This window comes from Urocampus carinirostris, chromosome 5 (assembly GCF_059441175.1).
Source record: "Urocampus carinirostris isolate Australia breed hairy pipefish chromosome 5, RoL_Ucar_1.0, whole genome shotgun sequence".
NCBI lineage: Eukaryota > Metazoa > Chordata > Actinopteri > Syngnathiformes > Syngnathidae > Urocampus > Urocampus carinirostris.
The window spans coordinates 27,338,040-27,360,226 of record NC_142353.1 but is presented as its reverse complement, the minus strand read 5'-3'; the positions used below and the strand labels follow the sequence as shown (position 1 = coordinate 27,360,226).

Below are 22,187 nucleotides of genomic sequence, written 5' to 3'. Positions count from 1 at the left end.
TCAGGTGAGGACTGAATAAAAATGTAATGAGATAAAATAGTATATAAACATTGAAATACAAACTGTAAAAGCAGTGATCTCATGTTCCCAATATGAAAATGACATTACATATATGAATTAGATATTTAATATGTCCTTCTTTTCTTTTCTTTTTCTTTTTTTCGCGAGAAGCTAATTTGTCATATTTAAGTATTTTTCTTAATTAAATTAACATCTGCCATGTCAGATCAAGTTCCAAAAAATATATGTCCACTACATTAAAATGAAAATCTTTTTATCTTCCAAAAGTATGTATCAATTTATTTTTTGCCGTTTTGAATTTAAATGTCTCACATTTTTACGATTGTTGGTAGTTGAATCTGTATTTTAATTGTATTTTTGTGTGATTAAAAAAAAAGGTGAATTTGTTTAAATTATTCTCTAAATATCGTTTATATATATCTAGGGTATTGTGTTTTTTTTTTTTTTTTTTTAATTTAATTAATTTTACTTAATAACTAATTCCTGAATCAGTTAATGTATCAAAATAATTTAACAAGACATTTGCTTGTGTTTGATTTGCCATCGCACGGAAATGTTTTACCCCAACCGAACACAAGAGGCCGCTGTTGTCACGCAAATGAGTAAAGCGCTCTGCAACTGCGACTAGCAAACATCAAATAAATTCTGCATTTTTCTCCTTCCCCAGAATATTCTCTAAACAGTGCAGATTTATCTTCGCTGTCCGGCTTCAACAGCGGCAATTCTTTGCATTTGGGTTCCATGAGCGGTTGGCAGCAGCAACATCTTCAGAATATGCAACATTCGGCACTTGGACAGCTCGGGTGAGTTGTTGCAAAACTATTTTTTGATGCATGCTTCGTCGCACGATAATGACGTCACGATGTATAGTGTGTGTACAGTGGTGCAGAGACTTTTGAATTGAATTTATTTTTGGGTTTTATTTTTTTTAGATGATTATTTTCAAAAAAAAAAAAATATTATTTTGTTTAAAGCCCCAGTGTGTAATATTTGACCTCTGGTCGCACAGTGTTTACCAATTGCAAACTAAAACCAGTGCCACAGAGCAAGTTGCCAGACAAGTATGGCAGCAGCCTTAGGTAGGGACTGCACGATACAAAATGAAATAAATACGTGAATAATTACGTGGAAAATAACAGGATAGTTTGCAGATATAATAAGAAATATGGACTCTATAGCAACAGCCATTAACATCTAATATATCTTACCTGATATACGGTGTGTGCTGCAACCCCGAGCATTTTTGATGAGTGCCTGGGTCCAATATTTTGGCTTTAGTGCATTTAAGCACAACTCTCTTTGTTTCTTTAATCAAGAGTGTCCACCTGGATCCTCTAACACTTCAATTTACCATCACTAGAGTTTTTCTTTTCGATTTTGGCACCCAAACACACAACATGACTCCCAAATAGCAGCGACAGCTTTCTTTTCCTCAGTCTTTTTACCAGCACAAGTATTTTTTTCCTCCACCTTCGACATCACAATATTAAAACGTAAAGTGTGAGCCATCCGTTTTTGATGATACAAAGCTAAACATCTAGCGCGTACGCTTGTTAGCATATCATCTCACTCTAGCTTTTTGCCTCCAGGACAAGCCCCGCCCACTGTATAAATGGTAAATGGCAAAAGGTCTGCATTTATATAGCGCTTTTCAAGTCAATGAAGACCTCACAAAGCGCTTTACAATGTGCTTCACACTTATCCATTCACACACACACTCACTCACCAATACGGAGTCAGCCATGCAAGGCGCCTACCTGCTTATTAGGGGCATTAGGGATTCAGTGTCTTGCTCAAGGATACTATGACATATAACATGGAGGAGCCGGGAATCGAACCTGCAACCTCTTTATTCCAACATCACAATGTTTACAAACAAATGAAAGGGGTCTATATTTTTGCCTTTGTTGGGCACTAACTTTAAAAAAGTAATTAGTTATAGTTTCTCACTACTTCTTTCCAAAAGTAACTGCTTTAGTAACTGAGTTACTATATGGTAAAAGTAACTAGTTACCAGGGAAGGTAACTATTTCCGTTACTTTAAAAAGAAGTTGTCTATCAAAGAATTTGAAATTTTATGAGGAGTATTCGAGTCAGTAGAATAGAGAAGAACATACGTACCTTGTAATAATGAGTGCAACACACTGGCAAAAACTGATTTATCGTATATTTGAAGTGCAACAAAAATAAACAGTCAACAATACAAAAAAAAAAACATTTAGAAGTAAACAATATAAAGTGAGTTTAATAAATTACATCTAACTCGAAGGGTGCATTGTAGAGATGGGAATTCAGACTCTTTATAGAGAACCGACTCTTTTAGCTTGGCTCACTAAAAAGAGTCAGGTCCCAACTGGCTCTTGGGGTTGTTGTTTTTTGTTTAGTCCATGTTTTAAAAATGTAATATGTATAATCATGAATGACGTAAAAAGGGTGAAAATGAAGCAAAATTAACACTTAAACGTTAACACTTATAAACACAGGAAACAAAAGTGGAACATTTATAAATCTACAAAAAAATGATGTGAAAAAAGCAAAACAATGTTTACCTTTTTTATTCTCAACAAATTCAACGTCAGCAGCACGGAATCCCTGAAATAAAATGCATTTTGACCCATCACAAGGGAAAAATAGCGTCTCAAAGGGAACCGGCTCTTGGGATGGTGAAGCCAACTCCCACTTTCAAGAGACGGCTCATGGAGCCGTTTCGTTCCTCGAATGACGTATTTGTAAAGACATTATTCCTAACACTGTTGTAAGCAGTTACAAGCGATGAGCGTTCTCGAGCGGTCTCTAGTGGTAAAGGGACTGCTAGTGAACGTTATTTTTCTTCATAAACCGAACAAGATTTTTGTTGCAAATACAATTTTTATATCTAAATTCTTGTGTAAAAGAGGTATCATTGTATATAGTTTGTTTTCTAGGACGGCGATGAAAACATGTTATGTTGAATCCCAGACAATAGTCGAAGCACCGCTGTACCAGATATCACCCATTTTTGTACTGTATTTTATTTTCAAAACTTTAAGGCACAAATTTGACACCTCCCGGAAGAAAAATGCATGTTTGTGTGCTCTGAATCTTTGTAACACCTTTCCTTTCCCTTTTCCTTCCTACAGAAATTGCTCTAGTTCTCACTTATGCCAGGGTTCAAATCTCTCCCTGCCCTCTGCTCAAGGCCTGCACATCAAGTCAGAACCTGTTTCTCCTCCTAGAGATCGCACCAGCAGCACACCGGGAGGTTACGGCGGGGGCGGGGTAGCGGCCCCTCAGAACCCCTCGTCCCGCCAGGACTCGGGCCGTTCCCCGGTGGATAGCCTGAGCAGTTGTAGCAGCTCCCACGAAGGAAGCGATCGCGACGAGCACAGGAACGAGTTCCATTCTCCTCTGGGATTGGTTCGGCCGCCCATGGACGAGCGCGAGAGCCCCTCCGTCAAGCGGGTGCGCTTGTCCGAAGGCTGGGCCACATGATAGAAACCCCTCTGCTCGCTCGGCCCCGACTGCTCATCCCTGCCACCTCCGCCGCCCCCTGGACAACAACAACCCCACTGAATCGTCTCTGGAAAGTCTACAGCCTGTTTTTTGTGTGTTTTTTCTGAATGTGTGGGTGTGCTTATATGACATAACATCAGTGGCGTGCACGGATTGGCATAGGGTGGTTTTGAACATTCTGGCTTTGTGCAGAAGTTGGCAATTTTTTGGGGGGGGGATTATTTTATTGAAGCTAGTAACAACTGGCAAATATCTATTATTCACACAATAAGGCGCACTAGATTATGAGGCGCCCGCCCCCCTCCCATAATTTTTTTACATAAACACAGTTAATTGGTTAATTTCCTCTCATAATGGTTTTCAGCGCATTAACAATGGTGAAGGGGCAGGACCCGGGAGAACTACCGGCTTTTCTTTGTGAAAGAAGGCTTGAGTTCTTTGCTTTTTACCTTGCCTTTCTCCTTCTCTTTCCGCCCCCATTCCCATTCCATCTGCCTTTCCCTTTCTCTTTTGCCTTTCAAATTTCCTTTCCCCTTCCATTTACCATTTTCCTCTGCTGTTCCCCTTCCCTTTCTCAATTCCCTTTCCGGTTTTCTATTTTCCGTTCCCCTCTTCCTTTTCCCTTTGCTTACCCCTTCCCCTTTCAGCTCTGTCTTTCCCAATTATTTTTTCTACTTCCAACTCCCATTTTCCTTTGCCTTTTTCTCCCCTCATTTGGCTTTCTTTTCCTTTTCCCGTTTCCCATTACGTCTTCCGTTCCCCTTCTCCTTTGACTTTCCCGGTTCCCATTTCCTTTGCTGTTTTCTTTCCCCTTTTTCCTTGCCTTCACCCTTTCCTTTCCCCCTCTAGATCCCCCCTTTCCCGTCCTTCTTTCATTTACTACTCCCTCTTCCCATTACCATTTTATTTTGCTTTTCTCTTCCTTTTCCTAATTACCATTCCTTTTCCCATTCCTTTTCATTTCCCTTTTCTTTCCCCATTTCCCATTTCCTTTCCCCTTCTTTTCCTCGTTCTGATTTCCTATCCCTCTTCCATTTATATTTAAGTTTCCCCTTTGCCTTTCCTGTTCTCCCTTTCCTGTTTCCCAATTAATTTCATATTCCCCTTTCTTCTTGGCCTTTCTATTACACACTGTCTTCGTCTCCTCGTGAATGCACGTTGCTAGAGTAAGCAGCAAAACAGAGTGGAAAGGGCAATGGGAAGTAATTGCATTTAACCCAAAATCGTTCATTTATTGAATGTATACTTTTATTTGTGCACGCCACTGCATTACATCAACTGGTAGGCTCTTGAAGATGTCATTTAAAGGGAAGTGGGGGTCGGTTGAAGAAGACAGTGGGGCCCTTCTACTCTCAGTTGGGGATCTATGCATCGAATCGATTACAAATGCATATATCGTGACACCCGTGTACATATATGCATATCGTCAACAATAGCAGGTACTCTGTTACAGTTTCAATCCACCGCAGAGAAACGTCGCTGACTACAAAAGACAAAAAAAAAATTGAACATGAGTGCAAGAGGACGGCACCTTAGCACTGTGTACAGTTGTCCGATTTTCATCGCTACGTACCGTCTCCCTGGCGAAAAACAAGTGTGTGTTAAACATTAGATGATGTCATGTTGCAGGTTCAACGTATTTATGTAAATAGAAGTTAAAAAAAAAGGGGGGGGGGTGATTGCCAGACATTTCAAGATTTATTTACACGCTAAAGGTAAAAGCTAATATGCAAAATTTGAAGGATTGTACAGGTCATAGAACCCCATTTGGGGAAAAATGGGAGGAGGGAGGACGTCCGATCCGGGAGTGCGCTAGAGAATTAATTATCAGTATTAAAAAAAAAAATGAAGAAAAAAAAATTGTACAATACACTCGCTTCTATTTTCATATGAAAGGAATACAATGCAAAGCAGTTTTTGTGGCTTTTTGTAGTTTCTATAAGCCGGAATGTGTTTTTTGATAGCTTTGCTAACAAGAGAAGGATAGCGCACCCCACCACCGTTTGGGGGGGTGGAAAGGGTTACGGGTGGGTTTTTGGAGGGGGGGGAATTCTGGGTATTTGGAGCCCCAAAGCCATGATTGAGATCCAATGCTTTGCTCAACTGTTTTATCTTTGTAGAGGTTTGTTATTAAACGTGTATTTCTAATGATATATAATAATGGTAATATTAAGAATCTTTAAAAAAAGAAAAAAAAAACATCCGTGAAATTAACATGCTTGTGTATAGCTTTCTAATATATAAATATATATAATATTTTTTTGTTTGTTGGGTTTTTAGTGGAGTTGATGTGCAGTTGCACATGTTGTTTGGTTTTCGTTTTTCTAAATTCGAGCCCCGGTGTCGTTTCCTGCAATTTATTCCAGCTTTGTAACTTATTGAATACGGACAAGGGCCCGGAGGAGCTATTTAATTTTTTTTTTTGCAAAAAAAGGACGGCGAGGAATGAGATTGTGCATTTCCCCTCCGGTTGGATTATTTTCAAATCAAATAGCCACAAGGAGGAAGATGCCACGTTTTTGTTCAGCAATTTTCCCACTCACGAATCTGCTGTCATTTAAGTGTTATGATATTTCAATGTGCATATTTCATGCAGGTTCACTTTGTTGTTACTGTATAGTCTGTGCATACAAACAAGGGGCAGAGCCTCTCTAGCAGTGTTCTTCTCACTCTTTCTTGTTTTCTTTTCAATTCAGTACTAAAAAAAGAAGGCCAAGTGGGAAAATTAAAAGGTGTTGGAGGCGAGCGAGTGGAGAAAACCAAAGCCAGTGGCATTTGTGTGTTGTAAACTTTTTATTTTCACCTTCATTTATGTTTTTATTTTGCAAGCATTGAAACATGACAATAAAAAATATTCAAATGTAAAACTGTCCTTTGACTCGTTTCTAGGTGAAATCAAAAAACACAACACGAAATGGACCCATCTCATCTCAGATTACATTAAAAAATGTTCCGGTTTCCTGCTTTCAAAAACACACAGTCAAAAAAAATCACCAAACCGGTCCAACTGGATCGGTTAAAACTGAGTTTGGGTCCAAAATCAGCATATCCACTGCTTCTTATACCCAAAATGGGTCCAAAAAGAACTGATCTAAACTCAGACTTGTTACAAAATTGGCCATTCACTGCTTCTAAAACGCTCAGTCAAAATAACTTAAAATGGGTCCAAAATGGAACGATCTAAACACAAGGTGTGTCCCAAATGGACTGATCTAAACTCAAATTAGGTCCATAATGGGCAGACTCATTGCTTCTGGGTTAATATAAGCTAAAATCGATCAAAAAAGGATCAATCTAAATCCCAAATAGAATTTCTAATGACAGTCAAAATAATCCAAAATGGGTCCAAAACTGACCCACTCTTGTTGGGTCCAAAAGGGACAATCTATTGCTTTAAAAAAATGCTCCGTCCAAATAACACAAATGGGTCAAAAATGGAGTGATCCAAACCCAAAATGGGGCAATCTAAACCTAAAATGGGTCCCTAATGCACTAATTTAAGCTCAAATCTGGTACAGACTGTGATTGTGCAAATCCTCAAAAAACAAAGTCCAAATAAACAAAAATGGGTCTAAAATCGATTAACTTAAACGCAATTTGAGCCAAAAACTGGCAGAACCACTGCTTGTAAAAACACTAAGTGAAAATCGACAAAAATGGGCTGACGTAAATTCAAGTTGGGTACGAAATAGTATGTCGTGTTGCTTTTAAAAACACTGAATCAAAATCATCCAAAATCAGTCAATTTAAATTTGATTTTTGTCCAAAATTGGGCCATTCCACTGCTTCTTAAAACACCAACTGAAATTGCCCAAATTGTATTGAAAATGGACCGTTCTAAACTCAAATTGGATAAAAAAATGGCCCGAGCCACCTCTTCTAAAAACACTGAGTCAAAATACCTCAAAATGGGCCACTCTGAACTCACATTTGGTCCATGGTTTCATTGCCTCAAATCGTGTAAAGTTGAGTGGTGCTATATGGCAATGTAACTGTTGCCACCCCCCAAACATCTCTCAGTGAGTTGCTTTTTTCTCCAAAGACTACGTTTGTATTATCTTTTGATCCTTTTGTGCCTGCTCAGATTGTCATTAGACAGTGGTTGTTGGTTTAAGATCAGGTAATTGTGTCATTGTAATCCTGTGCAGTCCTTTGAGAAATTTTTGTGATTAAGGGCTATATAAATAAATGTGACTTGACTTGACTTGTTTTCATTAGTTACATCCTGAAAGACTTCGATGATTAGATATTTCGTAGGATTTGCGATTTCGGGACCAAAGAGCTTGACTTATTAACACAACTACCCAATTACAATCTGGGCAGGTACAACGGGATCCCAAAAAAAAAAAAAAAAAAAAAAAAGTTAGAGACGTTTGGCTGTCGTAACAGTTCTGTTGCCATATGACAATACTGGGTGTTACAGGATTAAAATGCTGAGTCAAATAACCCAAGTTAAAATCCCAAAATGGACCAATCCAAACTCAAAAAAGGTCCAAAATGGTACGATACACTTCTTCTAAAAACACTGGATCAAAATAACACAAAATGGACTTAAATTGGGTCAAATATTGGTGGATCCATAGCACTGAGTCAAAATAACCCAAATTGACTCCAAAATGGACCAATCCAAATTCACATTGTGTCCGAAATGGCCGTATACACTGCTTCAAAACAGATTGAGTCCAAAACAGGCCAATCCAATGCTCCCTTCGGACCCAACTTTCTGGGTTAGGAAATAATTACCATACTACAAAAATGACCTAAATCTCCCCCAAAAAACACAATTCCATTTTTAGTCTTTTTAGTTATAATAAAAAAAGCCTCCATCATGAAAATGCAAAGTTACTAAATTTGGCAGGGTCTTTGAAACAAACCTTTTTGGGGCTCCAAGAAAAGGCCATTTTTATTTATTTTGATAAGATAACTTTAGATAGGTGTCTTGTATTATAGTTTTTTTTTGTTTTTCTGTTTTTTGTTTGACTTTTGTCATCATCTGTAGTCAAAATAGGAGATTAAAAAAATAAAAGTATCATGCTGTACCTCAGATGACGTTTTGCACGTAAAAGGGGAGAAAGCCCACCTGTGCATCCATTCAATTTATTTCAATCTTGGAGGAAAAAAATACTTGTGTTTTTCTGATTCTTCTCAAGTACGTGGTTCACGTTTTTCTGCAGAATTCAAGAGTTTTAGGTTAAATAAACTGGTCTTCGCCAGTTAACTTTCGATCCGAGCACGCATGCGCATAATGGCCCGTAATATTCGAATAGTCTGTTTTTTCTTATTATGGTTTGTATTTTGTAGAATGTCATTTACCTGCATTTTTTTCTCTTGTTATCTTAATTAAGACTTTCTGTTTGTATTTTTATTGTGCGTGATTGATTTAAAATCCTGTAAACGTTGATTTCTCATTTTAGAGTGGATTCAAGCGATTGCACAACAAACGAGAGGGAAAAAACATCTTAAGAGATATTTTTGCGTAATGTCTCTAAACCTTACTGTTGTTTTTTTTATTTCAATTCGTTTAGGTATTCTTTTTTTTACAAAAGAGTGGACGAAATGGAATAATTGTATGGTTTACCTACATCTTAATCTTCCTCGTGCAACTGGTATTTGTTTGCGTGTGATTTCAGGCCAGATTGAAACGAAATATGATTTAGAATTCCATGAAGCTCCAATGTTTTGCATTTTTTTGCTGTTCTGGAATGATGACCTTTGTAAATTCCCTTCTATTGACATTTACATAATATAATGTATAATAGAAACGGCAAGTATAAAATATGCATACTTGAGCAAAACATGTAGTTGAAAAAATCGAATTAGCCCAGTAATGTCTATAACCATTGGAAAAAAATATTAGCCGAATAACGTCCACATAATCGGAAACAACAAATATGTTTATAAATGGTTTCATGTTCGTGTTCAACAGATCCAAATTGACTTTTAAAATGTGAACAGTGCAATGTCCTCAAACAAATAGGCCTACTTGATTTGTACACTTGAAAACGTAAAAATTAAAAAATGACTTCTATTGGATAATTTCACTGAAATTGTTGTGTTATTGTAGAGTTGATCTTTTTTACTGCATAATAAAATTAACGCAGATGTTAACCATGATTTTGCAATAAATTCGTAGTGTCTTTTTAGTCACGTGTTTTAACATGTTATGTGTCGTGGATTGTGTTTTAAAGAAATAAATACATTTCATTCCTTGAAAAGGAAAACAGTCGATAAATAAAATAGAATACGAAATGTTTACTAGAATGTAAACGACGGTGTCAAATGAATTTATTCACGCCATTTCCCAATGCAGCGAAAAATATATTTAAAAAGCCAATACTTCAAAATTGATCACATTTTTATTTGACATCGTTTGCCAACAAATATCGCTTAATTTTTATTTTAGTTGTAAATAAGGCAGTATTTTCTTGATTTAAAAAATATTAAACCAGGTTTTCACAGTCAATTGTGCCCATCCAGCATACTGCCACTAGATGTCAGCATAGAGTCGCAAAACAGACCCGAGAGTTGTTCTTCATCGTTTTTGTAGTACGTGTAAGTAGCACAATATACATGTTTTTTGGTCATATGTTTGACTTGAGTCCCAAATTAACTTTACTTTCTAGTGTTGGTTATATTTAGTCTTGATTAGATGGATCAGATTACTTGTGAATTACTTCAATAAAACTAATAATAGGAAGTCAAACGAAATTTGCTTACAGGAATTGTTTGTACAAAAGGACAATACTTGCTAATGTTATTCAAATTAATAATTTCATCGCAAATAGCTAATTGAAAAGTGATTATGATTTTCATTTATTAATCTTTTTTTTAACCATATGGAGTCTATGACTTGAAACGTACATTTTATGTCATTAACGAGTCGCATTAATGCCAACGTACTGCCAACGTCAACAAAGGTAAGTGAACGCATCACGGCTTTAGTCTTCGATGTTCATTTTGTTGTTTATTCGTGTTTTCAAATTCATACTTAACTTTTAAACCATATAAAGGTCGTTAAAAACACACATTTTCTGTCAATGGCAACAATTAATATATATATATATATATATATATATATATATATATATATATATATATATATATATATATTTGAACACACTACACGTGCTGGTTTGCTTACACTAATTAGCTAAGGTATGACTGTACCGGTGCTTTTGCCCTCAAATTTTCGTTTTTGTTAGACTTTAAATTCACTTCTGTTCGTCTTGTCGTGCACAATTTATTCAAAAACTGGAGGGGGTGGACCTAAAACACTCACATCTGACAAAAAACAATATTTGATTTTATTCATATGAACCCACCGCACGTGCCAGTTTGCATATGTTAACAATAGTAGGTGAACGCATCACAGCTTTACCCCTTAATTGCCTCTTATTATGTTTTTGAATTTCATGTTTGCATATTGTATAATGGAAAAGCAATTTCGAGACTTAAAATGCAGAGAAATGTCAAAAAAACCCTCTTACACATTTTCTGTCAACAACAATAGTCATATTCATTGGTGACAGTGTACACACGGAAAGAAAGTAAGCGAACGCATCACGGCTTAAGCCTTCAATTGTCCGTTTTAAAATCATATATATATTTTTCTTATGACAAAAACATATGTGACCTTAAATGCCATATCTTTGGAAACACACTTCAGGCAATTACAGGAAACAAATAGTTTTTTATTAAGAAGAAAAAAGGACGGCATGGCAGGTGGGCATCAAATTATGTCACAGAAACATTACCCGATTTTTATTATTATTACCATTTTAGGGGAAAACATGCGATTTAATTATGGAAGAACTTCAAGAAGAGGACAATTGGGATATAAAAAAATCCAAGGTAAGGTCACGTGACGTCTTCGAGTTCGTGTGCTGCAACAAATTGCTGTAGAGATGTCTTATATATTATCATTATCACGGTTTGAATGTCAAATCTCAGTTGCCTTTACAGGGAATCGGCGCCTATAAGGCTATATTTAGCAGTATATTCTAATATTGTCACAATGTTAGCCTGAAAATGAAACATTTTGGAAAAAAAACATTATTTTAACGGTAACAAGAGTAAATGAGTCCCAATGTCACGAATACAATGCAGCAAAACGACCAAAATATAAAGACATATATATAAATTCAAATGCATTTCATGATGGAAAAAAATAATACCGTCAAAAAAGCCTGCAGTCTTCTCATATAAAACACAATAAAACACAAAATAAATCTTCAGTGTTCCATGCAGCTCGTCTTCCACTTCACGTCTTGATTTTTACAAATAATAATAAAAATAATAATAATAATAAAATCATTCATGTGTCTCCTCAAAAGAGGGGAGTGGGAAAGAAAACAAGAGAGGACCAGTATCCGTCTGCAGCCCTTTGCACACTGACTGGGTAGATCCAAATTTGCATATTCGGATGCAGCTAATTGCATCGGCTTATTTAAATAAGGCTGCACTGTGACGTCATCAGACGGGCACCCTAACTACTGCCTGAATCAATTAAACAAGGCGGGACATTGCTCCGAGAAAAAAATTGTTAATGTATTCAAATATTCATATAATTTACCCTCATATAAACGTATAAAATGTATACGCATGTAAACTCAATCATTTTTTGTACATATATATGTAAACAAGAGCGCAAAACTGTGAAAAAAAAGATATTTGGCGATTTATTTGGCATACTTTTTTGTTTTTTTGCCGCAAATGTTATTACACTACTTTTCATTTCATTATTATTGTGATCGACTATTCTTTCATTGCCTTATTATAATATTTGGTCCAGTCACCAGGCACTACGTAAAATATGGTTTGCCTATTTATTCTGACAGTTTTCTATCTTATTTTAATCTCTTTAAAGTCTTTATCATACGTTTACCCCGAAACGCCATATCTAATCTCGTTATATACAATGTTTCACCAAGTTGGTATCGAAGACAATAAAGACCTGTTCTATAGATTAATTTATTCTATGGTATGTACTGTAAAGAAAATAGATTCCTCTGTATTTTATTTGAGGGTTGTAGGAGCACTTATTGTGACAAAAGATCTCATAAGGGCGGCACTTTTTGGATTCCTGTGCGCGTTTTCACGCAGAAGGAAGTATTTGATCCTTTTTTTTAAGTCTTGATTACGTGTTTACCCTGAAGTGCTGTCTGATTCCGTTGCATACACTTGCTCACCATGCACGTTGATATCAATGACAATAAAAACAACTCTATTCTAATTACAAATGTTTCATTTGTTTCACATGTATGGGATGTTTAAAATGTAAAGGGTTAGTCTTAGGGGAAAAATAAACCACAAAATGACCTAAACATTTAGTTTATTTAACATGAGGAAATGATACTTAGTGAATATTTAAATATTTTATTCCAATGTTCAAGTCTATAGTCTCCAATTACGTATGCTGTTAGGAGCTGTAAAGAAAATATACCCTTCTGTGTTTTATTTGGGGGTTCTGTGAGTACGTTTTGTGACAAAAGATCTTGATGGGGGACACTTTTTGGATTTCTGTCCACGTTCTCACGCAAAAAGATAGACTTAACACCCCCCCTTTTTCAACCTCCCCACATGCATCATCGTTATTATTCCCCCCAATGCAACTGACCGAAAACTTTGCACGCACCAGCAGTATGGGAAAGTTACCCCCCCCCCCCCCCCCAATTTACTAACTCACCATCCAATCCTCCTCCTTTTGGTACCCCCACCCCCCAACCAGCTCCGTCTATCATGTGCTCGGGATATGATCGCACTGTGTGCTCAGAACGGCTGCAGCATGCATCAAATGCAGGTTATTCTGCAGAGCCCCTTTTTTCCAAGCTACACAATGTTCCCCTTTCTGTTGTTTTTTAAAGGGATATTTGTATGACGACGAGAAACGACGGAGGGGTCTCTTTATTCGAGTTACGAGTAAGTACAACTTTTACGTCTTTTTGTAAATAGAAAAGTTCTAGAATAAAAAATGCTGCTTGAATATGACGTGGTTGAACGAAAAGTGGATTTAGGTTTATGGTTTGTCTTCTTGACCCACTTTTGGAATTGACTCTCTTTTTCCCCTGAAAACAAAAACTTCTATTTTTTAAATTGAGTGTGCGGTCCTACAATACTGCTTGCATAGAAATGCATTTTTCCTAGTGGAAAAGGGGACAAAATTGTGTATTTTGTGTATTTGGCATCCCAAAGAAGCGCGTTAGTCTCGCGCGTCAACGAGAATTCATTAAAAGTGACGCGCAACTTTGATGCCTGGACTACGCCAAGGCGCATGCGCGAGGCCTGTTGCGAAGCTTTAATGAGTTTTCCTGTAATTATCATTTGCTAATTAAGCTCAAAAAAGAAAACTAAGGAATGTGTGTTTTTAGTGCATTTTTCTTGTTTTAATTGAATTGGATGGTCTTTATTGTCATCGATGGTGAAACATTGTATGCAACGATATTTGACATGGCACTCCAGGATAAAACTGTAATCAAGACTTAAGGGGGGTTAAAGTGAAAAATGTCAGGATAGATAGAAAATATATTTACAGCGTAGTGCTTAGAGACCGGCATAAATTATAATTATAGTGCTGTGAAAGTATAGAGAATCGTGACAGGAGGATCAAAAATTGATCATATTGGGTTTATTTTATTCATTGAATATACTTGAATTATATTTACACCCGCTGAGCTAGCTCCGCCCACCCTTAGAGGTGATTGACGGGTAATAAATACGTAAGAGGTTATGAATTCCATTGAAGTCGGAATTTAGCTTAAAGAAAAAGAAATATTACGCATTAGTAGAAGCCGTTCTATAGTGCACGGTGCATATGCGCAAAAAAAAGGACCCATTGTCCACAGAGCAAGCAATAATATTGCTTGGGTTGCAGTGGGCTCTGTATGTTTTTTTTTTTGTACTTCTCGAATAAAAAGAAAAAAAATCCTTGCCGGGAAATGTAGGACGCGCGCACACGGTGCTGCTTGCCGCACAAGGCGGACGTTTTCCCTCCAGTGCAGACGTGTGCGCGGATGCAGAAGTGGTGGGTGGGATTTTACCTTTTTTATGACATCACCCCATTTACATGCTCGTAGTCCGAGGGCCTTTGACCTCACCGGGATTGGTCCATATTTTTGTCCAGCGCCCCATTATGAAGCTAGGAGGGGAAGGGGGGTGCCGCAACACGGGGGAGGACCCCTCAGGCTGCGAGGACACGCGAGACATCGGCTCCTTAGGTGATTTGTCCCTCCAAAAAAAGAAAAGCGAGCGTTAGATTTTCCTAATCCGAAATATTGAGGTCCACGCGGTTGCACTATGCTGCACAGGGATTGTCCCCTACGGATTGTCCTCCTCCCTCCACGACCACCTTCCATTCCTCCGGCCTCACAGGATATCTGCGAGCGAGTCTTTTGTGGGATCCAGCCTTATTTGCATTGCAGATGAAGCCCCCCTTCTTGCAAGGATGACCGCCCTCAATTCAAGTAATCTCGAGTGAATGTAATATTAACATTGGGATTATTTTTCCTTTTTTTTAAATAAAAAAAAGAAAAATCGCCTTCTTTCCCTATATAGAGGATTTAAAAAATAAATTGCATCCTGTGACCTGCACTGACAAGAACGGAATACAAAACAAAATGTGATTTTTCCTTTTTCTTTTTAAAATGTATTCTTGAAAAATGGGACACTGTGGATTACGCCAGAAGATTAGGGAGTGAGTTGCTATCTTTGGTTATCTAGCTGTATGAGTGTTTTGCTCGTCATAAAGCTAGATAACCGAAAGTAAAAACCACTTCCAGCCTCGTCGAGGACATGCCCCATTTCTCGGATTTTTTATTTTACATTTTTCTCTCCAAATTTGACCAATCTAGAGTGAAACAAATGTTTGGAATTGATTGGTGTTCAAACTAGGGTCTGGGTGCCAATTGAGCTCTGCCCATTATTATTCATCAGCAGCATACCATCGGCGTCACGTGAAAACGTTTTTTAATTGAATTGAACTCCAATGAAAATGTGTTTTATTGGAATAGAATAGAGTTGTCTTTCTTGTCATTGATATCAACGTTGTGAAACATTGTATGCAACGAGATTAGACATGGCACTCTGGGGTAAACATTTTATAAAGACTTAAAGGAAAAAAAGGAAAAATACTTCAGATAAGAGGCAAAAAATATATATTTACAACAATGCTAAGAGTCTCTTCTCAGTTATAATAATAGTGCAATGCTTGTGAATGAAAAAGAATAGTGAGTCATAACAATAGTGCAATGAAAAGAAGTGCAATAACATTAAGCAGCAACAAAACAACTTCAAAATAAGTTTTTTTATAGAATGTTTTAAGCCTTTTTGAAAATGAGATATTTTTTTTTTTGTTCCTGACTTGTGTAAAGGGCTACTAGTTTGATCTAAATTTATTAAGACATTTTTTGTAATCATACTTATATGCAGCACGGCATGTGCAGTGGTTAGTGCGTGTGCGGCACAGTTCTGAGGTCATGGGATCGAACCTTCCTGTGTGGAGTTTGCATGTTCTCCCCGTGCTTGCGTGGGTTTCCTCCAGGCACGCCGGTTTCCTCCCACATTAAAAAAAACATGCATGTCAGGTTAATTGGCCGGTCCAAATAGTCCCTAGGTTTGAATGAGCTAGTTGAATTGTCTGTTCCCTGCCCACTGCTCGAAGATAGCTGGGATGGGCTCCAGCACCCACGTGACCCTACTGAGGGTAGGCTGTGCAGTTAATGGATGGATGTTATTACTATGTCGTTACTATTTTATTACGTGGTTATAATTATTAGTAGGGTAAAGCTAGGCTCAGTCAATCACTAAGCCATCATGCCAGACAGAAATAAAGTTTACTAGAAAATTACAATGACCCATCACTGTTGAGCTATTTTCATAACAGGTTTATTGACTACTAAGGTGTTCTTTGGGGGTCTACCTGGGGCCTGTAGGCACTGCATTGTTGACCCCTGGTTTAGATTGTAAACAGTTCTAACTATTTAGCATTTATTTGAAAAACGATTAATCAATTATTGAATTTGAAATCCTACAAATCCTACATATTTAAACTGTTCAAGAGTAAATATCATGCATTGGATTCTATGACAGGAGACTGGTGATCATCTCATCTCATTAGCCGTACCGCTTATCCTCATTAGGGTCGCGGGGGGGCTGGAGCCCATCCCAGCCATCTCCGGGCAGTGGGCAGGGGACACCCTGAACTGGTTGCCAGCCAATCACAGGGCACACGGGGACAGACAACTCACTCGCTCATTCACACCTAGGGACAATTTGGACCGGCCAATTCACCTGACATGCATGTTTTTGGAATGTGGGAGGAAACCGGAGTGCCCGGAGGAAACTGGTGATCAATTAAATTTAATTTGGATGAAAACATTTTTTTTTCCTTCTAAATGGTCATCTTACATATGTCTGTGTTATTTATTTGTATTTATTTTTACAAATTATTCCCAATGTTGATTTTTTTCTAAAGTAAACAAAATGGTAATGGTAAGGTCCCCATATATTGAATTATTCTTTACAAATTATTCTCACTTTACCGACTGTTTCTGATTTTTCATCCAAAGCAATGATTTTAACATGGATGGTTTTGTTTGCAATTTAAAATGTATATTAAAAACACATTAGTTCACTGGTACTGGGTCATTGTAACTGTGATTTTATGGGAAATAATTGACATTATCAGTGTATTTAAATCCGTGATCAATTCTTCCTGAATTGGTTTTAGCACTAGGTTATAATTCATACATGTAAATCACTCAGTAACTTATACAAGGCATATGTTTAAGTGCTTAACTAAGAATATTTTGACCTTACTACTACTAACTACAATTTGGTAATAACACAGTAATAACATAGTAATACCACAATAGTACCGCAGCAGTAACATTTGGTAGCAGTAACATGGTAATAACGTGATAAATTGTTATTTTATCAAACTGGTAGCCCTTTTTAATAATCATTAACAAAAAAGTAGATCTCAGCTTTAATCCCTGTACCAGGGAGACATTGAAATGTGTTATATGTTTTTTTTAAATATTTAAAGATGTGACGGTTTGGTGGTAGATGATGGACCCATGTGGGGGTGGCATCAGATCTCAAAAAGAAGGATGGTATTTATTAACAAAAGAAGGTACCAAGTAACAAAAGCAAACATGGGTTCACAAAATAAGGAAATGTCCAAACTTGAAACAAAGACCAAAACTGGAACAAGAAAATACACGGAGCAAGGAAGAAAGAAACAAACACAAACAAACCTAGCGTCATGGTGGTGCTTGAAATCAAAATGAACACGACGCAACCACGTGTGCTGATCAAAATGTATTTTTAAATGGCTCAGGATGATTTGGCTCGGGTGTGTGGTGATATCAAACCCCGGTTTGTGCCCTCTAGTGGTATGGGGGCTAAGAGACCATAACAAAAGATAGGAAAAATATTTAAAATATTAAGTATATTTTCTACAATTTCATGTAAAATACACTAAATATTTGGGTCATTCTTCATTTTTGCATTTTTAGGAATTATTTATATTACATTTACATTGTAAAAATCCCATTAATGCAATTTAAAAAAAAAACGAAATATGTTATTAGAATATAAAGGAATTGTCTTCATTGTCATTGATATCAACGCGTTGAAACATTGTATGCGACAGGAATAGACAGCACACTCAAGGGGAAACATGTAATGATAACTTTAAATATGAAAATTGGACAAAAGACTGTCAGATAAAGGAAAAAATATGTACAACATAGTCCTTAGACATGGTACCAAATGATGACAATAGTGCAATGAAAAAAATAATGCATCACAAACATATTGCAGTAAAAGGTAGTGCAATAACATAACAACAACAAAAATTCCCAAATAAGTCGCAAGATATATATTCACAGTTTTGCTTACTCATTTAGGGTAGTGATGACCCTGAGTATGTCTTTGAACCTGTTTTTAATGGACCCAGAGTGCCTACCAGAGGGCAACAAGGTTTTAATGTGAATGGCTCTTCTGGTGTATAGCAAGCTGGCAATGTCCTCCAGACGGTGCAGAGGGCAGCCAATGATGTTCTGGGCTGTGTTGATTACTCCCTGTATGTTTTTTTTTGTCTGCTGCCGTGCTCCCAGCATACCACACTGTGATGCTGTATGCCAGAATGGTCTCCACTGTGGCTTTGTAGAACGCCAGCAGCTTCTGTTCCGGGTTGTTTTTTACATGACTGTGACTATGTTTTTTTAAATTAAGACATTGGTTCTTAATTGGGCTGACTTTATGACCCACCACTCCACCCTAATGACAGGCTGCAACCAAAATCAAGAAAAAAAAATCCACTTCTCAGATTCGTCCAATAAAATGATTGTGCAAAAGCAGATACAGTAGAATATATTCACCTTTTTCACAAAACAGAACAAAAACAACTTCAAGTACTGTGTATACTTGCCAATTATTTGATTATGTATTGAATAAAGATAAATATACTAGTTAAAAAAAAAGCTAAAAACGTGACACCAATTACTGTACCTTCCAGGAGCGCTTCAATGGCAGACACTCGTACACCATTTTCGTACTTCATAATTGTTTCCCTTTTTCACTCGATCATTATTGTCACTGTTTTCCACTTTTCCTTCCCATTGTGACGAACTTTCTTCTCAACCGTTTTCATAGGCAGAAAAGGAAAACAAGAAAATAACAATCATAATAAAATTAGATGTGGTCCCTTGCAAGCATGTCAGTTGACTGAAGAGGTGGAAGAGATCGAGCAGGGCATTAACACCATCTGCTGTTTAGGAGTATTAGTTTTTTTTCCCTTCTTAGCATTAGTTTGCCTTTGAGAACAGGTCCCCAGCCCAATTTTGCTTCAATTGAGAAAACCTTGTTCGAAGCCTGATTCTCAATATCTTTGCATTGTAATTTTTTTTTAAAGCGGACCACATAACCTTCCAGTTTTTAATGTGACCCTTTGAGGCAAAAAAAGTTCTATTCCCTCCTATTTATTATTTTTTTTCTTGCCAATTATATGTTCTTTATACATTTTTACATGTGACAGCCAGGCCAGGAATGGTGCTGACATCCCAAAAGCAAGGAGCCAATAATTAGGGGGGGGGGGGGCGCTGACAAAAAATGGGGCTTCAAGAGATGGGGGTCAGGCGGGTGTGAGGAGTAGGAGGGTGGCGACAGAAGTGGGGGAGAGTGGCTGCTTTTTGGGGCTTTTGGGTGGGGGTCTTTGGGCTTAATTGATTCCGTTAAGCGCAGTGCAGGAGATGTGAACGTCTGGGCGATCCCATTCCCACGCTCGCTGGGGCCAAGTGGCAATGCCATGACCGGGCCCCGATATGACAAAACTGGGGGCTTGCGTGCATGGGGGCCAGTGGGGGGGGATAAATGTAGGGGGAGTTGAGTTGTCGATAAAGGATGTCAAGTGCACCCTACTCATCTGCATCCCCAAAGAAAGAGGGCGACGTGGAGTAGACCAACGGTCTTTGAAGGCCTCACGCTAGCGCCACTTGTATGCATAATGAACCGGTTATTATCTTGGCCATAGTCTTCGTGATATTTGTGCATTTTACACACACACATATGTATCTATATTATATATAGATATATATATATATTATATATGGCCGAGCTCTCAAGTACCTCGCAAACATTATGCAGAGGTAAAGAGGAGACACAACCACGTTGTGCTACTACTTCTATAGAAAATCAATTTATATTCTAATAAGGAGCATAGATAGTCAGTGTCTTTCTCTTGAGTAGAATCGACTGTTCAAAATCAAAGTGTGGTGTCGAGTGTCTAATTATCGGGTCTTTTTTATTCTATAGAGCCGAGAACTGTACATCATATATTCGGGCCGATAGCTATCAGCCCGAAAATAACCATGCATTCCTACATTTTTTAAATCCATCCTTCATTACAGCAGAAGCTTGTGATAGTTTTGTGGCCTCCTTAAAGGTGGTGTCCGGAACTTTAATATATTTAAAATCATCATTGCAGCCTCTGTCAAGCTGCTTGTATGGTTCGTGCACTTATGTGTCTTTTTGGGGGGGTTGGTTTGGCGTTTGGACTGTATTTGAAACAGTCCTTTTCTTACTTTCACCATTTTTATCCTAAAATAAAAGTAAATCTTGAGCACGCTTGTGAAATTTCTCTTTCCCCCTTTCTCCCCACCTCCTATCCTCAAACCTAATGTGCTCAGAGGCCGGAACGCCGATGATAAAAGTAAAATAAAAGCAGATAGGCGTGGTGAAAAAATGTGTAAAAAGGTTCTTTGAACTCAGCTGGGCATTATTTAGTCATACTTATTTATTTAATGTTTATATTTCACCTTTTTAGGGAGACCTCAAAATACCCATTCCACATTTAACAACTATTGTACCTTTACTCAAAGAGTCCATTCTTAAATCTTTGCGTTTATTCGGCTTTCCAAGGAAGTTGGTACAAAACATCCTCATTGTCACTGGTTAAGCTCAAGCTTTATGAAAGGGTCCAGTGTTATAGTTCATGCGAGCTGGGTCGTCACACGAGCCACGGCCATAACTGATTCTCCCTCCCACGCCTTACAATCCTGAACCATTATTTCTAGAAAATAGTTTGTACTTTATTGTTGGGGATTGTGAGTGTGAATATTTGATTTTGGCCCACAAAGTTAATGAAGGGTTTATCTCTGCGGCCAGGAAATGTAATTGAATAGTAAGGTGTATTTTTAGCGTCTCAGCTCACACATTAGCATGATGTGACTTGTTCAGTAGGCATTTATTAGTTATCTCTTATCTAAATTATCATAATTTTCTAGAAAGCAGTTCATTTTTCGAAATTGAATTCTACTGAAGATTCAATCTAAAATCACATGCATCATGTAAAAACTGAATTATCAGTTGTTATAGTTCATGACGATTATTTAGTCTGTAGATCAGCTTATCTGATCAAATTAAATGTTATAAATCTGAGTATTCTAAAATTTAACTTTGAGGTAACTTTTTGTGGAATGCAGGAATTAAAGATAATTTCAATCCCTGCCACGAACCATTTTTTGTCTAGAGGAGAAGATTTCCACATAAGAAATAACTCTGGACAGTACCTAATATTAATTCTAAGTAAGTAATTTAAAAAAGTGTGAGCCGCCCGTTTTAAAAAAGGGAAATTCTCAAGACCTAAAAGTAAGTTTCCAACTTAATCAAAATGAGATATTGATTATTTGTCTTTTATCATGAAATACAATTAAAATGGCAAATATTGACTGTTGAGAAGCTTACATTTCAAGAATGTGGAGAATTTTGAATCCCTAAAACAATACTTGGGTTTTAAAAATAGTGTATTGTTTGTCAAAAACTTGATAAGTTATTTCACTTCTGTTTATATGTGGGTGGGTGGGATGTTGTATCCCTTAACCACTAGGGTCATAGGGGCACCTGTATTGTATCTTGGGCAAGTACAGCCCATCCCTCAAATTTTACAAACCCAATAGTTCGACCCATTTTCCTGGATTATTTTACACAATACAACACAATAGTTTAGGTTAATCAAAAAAAAAACAAACAACAACCTCCGACTGTTGAGTGTAAAATAAATCAATTTTCGGGTATATTATTTAAAACAAAGACAATCACTTTTTGCCTAATTCATTTGTAGAAATAACAAAATAATCCCCTGATTATTGTCGGGTTGTTTTTTTGGTCTTTTTCCC

At 37.3% G+C, this 22,187-nt stretch overlaps 1 protein-coding gene and 1 long non-coding RNA gene across 9 annotated transcripts in view; both read left to right on the top strand.

Moving 5' to 3' along the window:
- The window catches only part of mef2cb (myocyte enhancer factor 2cb), a 129,922-nt gene extending 123,542 nt beyond the window's left edge, over window positions 1–6,380 (top strand). For all 8 annotated transcript variants that reach the window (XM_088336369.1, XM_088336374.1, XM_088336372.1 and 5 more), the window contains 2 exons: window positions 689–824; window positions 3,141–6,380. In XM_088336369.1, the coding sequence (XP_088192495.1) occupies window positions 689–824; window positions 3,141–3,492 (488 nt within the window). In that variant the 3' untranslated portion in view covers window positions 3,493–6,380. The remainder of the gene's footprint in view (window positions 1–688; window positions 825–3,140) is intronic.
- A 6,844-nt stretch (window positions 6,381–13,224) lies between these two features.
- The window catches only part of LOC148365907 (uncharacterized), a 57,927-nt gene continuing 48,964 nt past the window's right edge, over window positions 13,225–22,187 (top strand). Inside the window, exon 1 of the long non-coding RNA XR_015850429.1 lies at window positions 13,225–13,431. This is a non-coding gene — a long non-coding RNA (uncharacterized LOC148365907). The remainder of the gene's footprint in view (window positions 13,432–22,187) is intronic.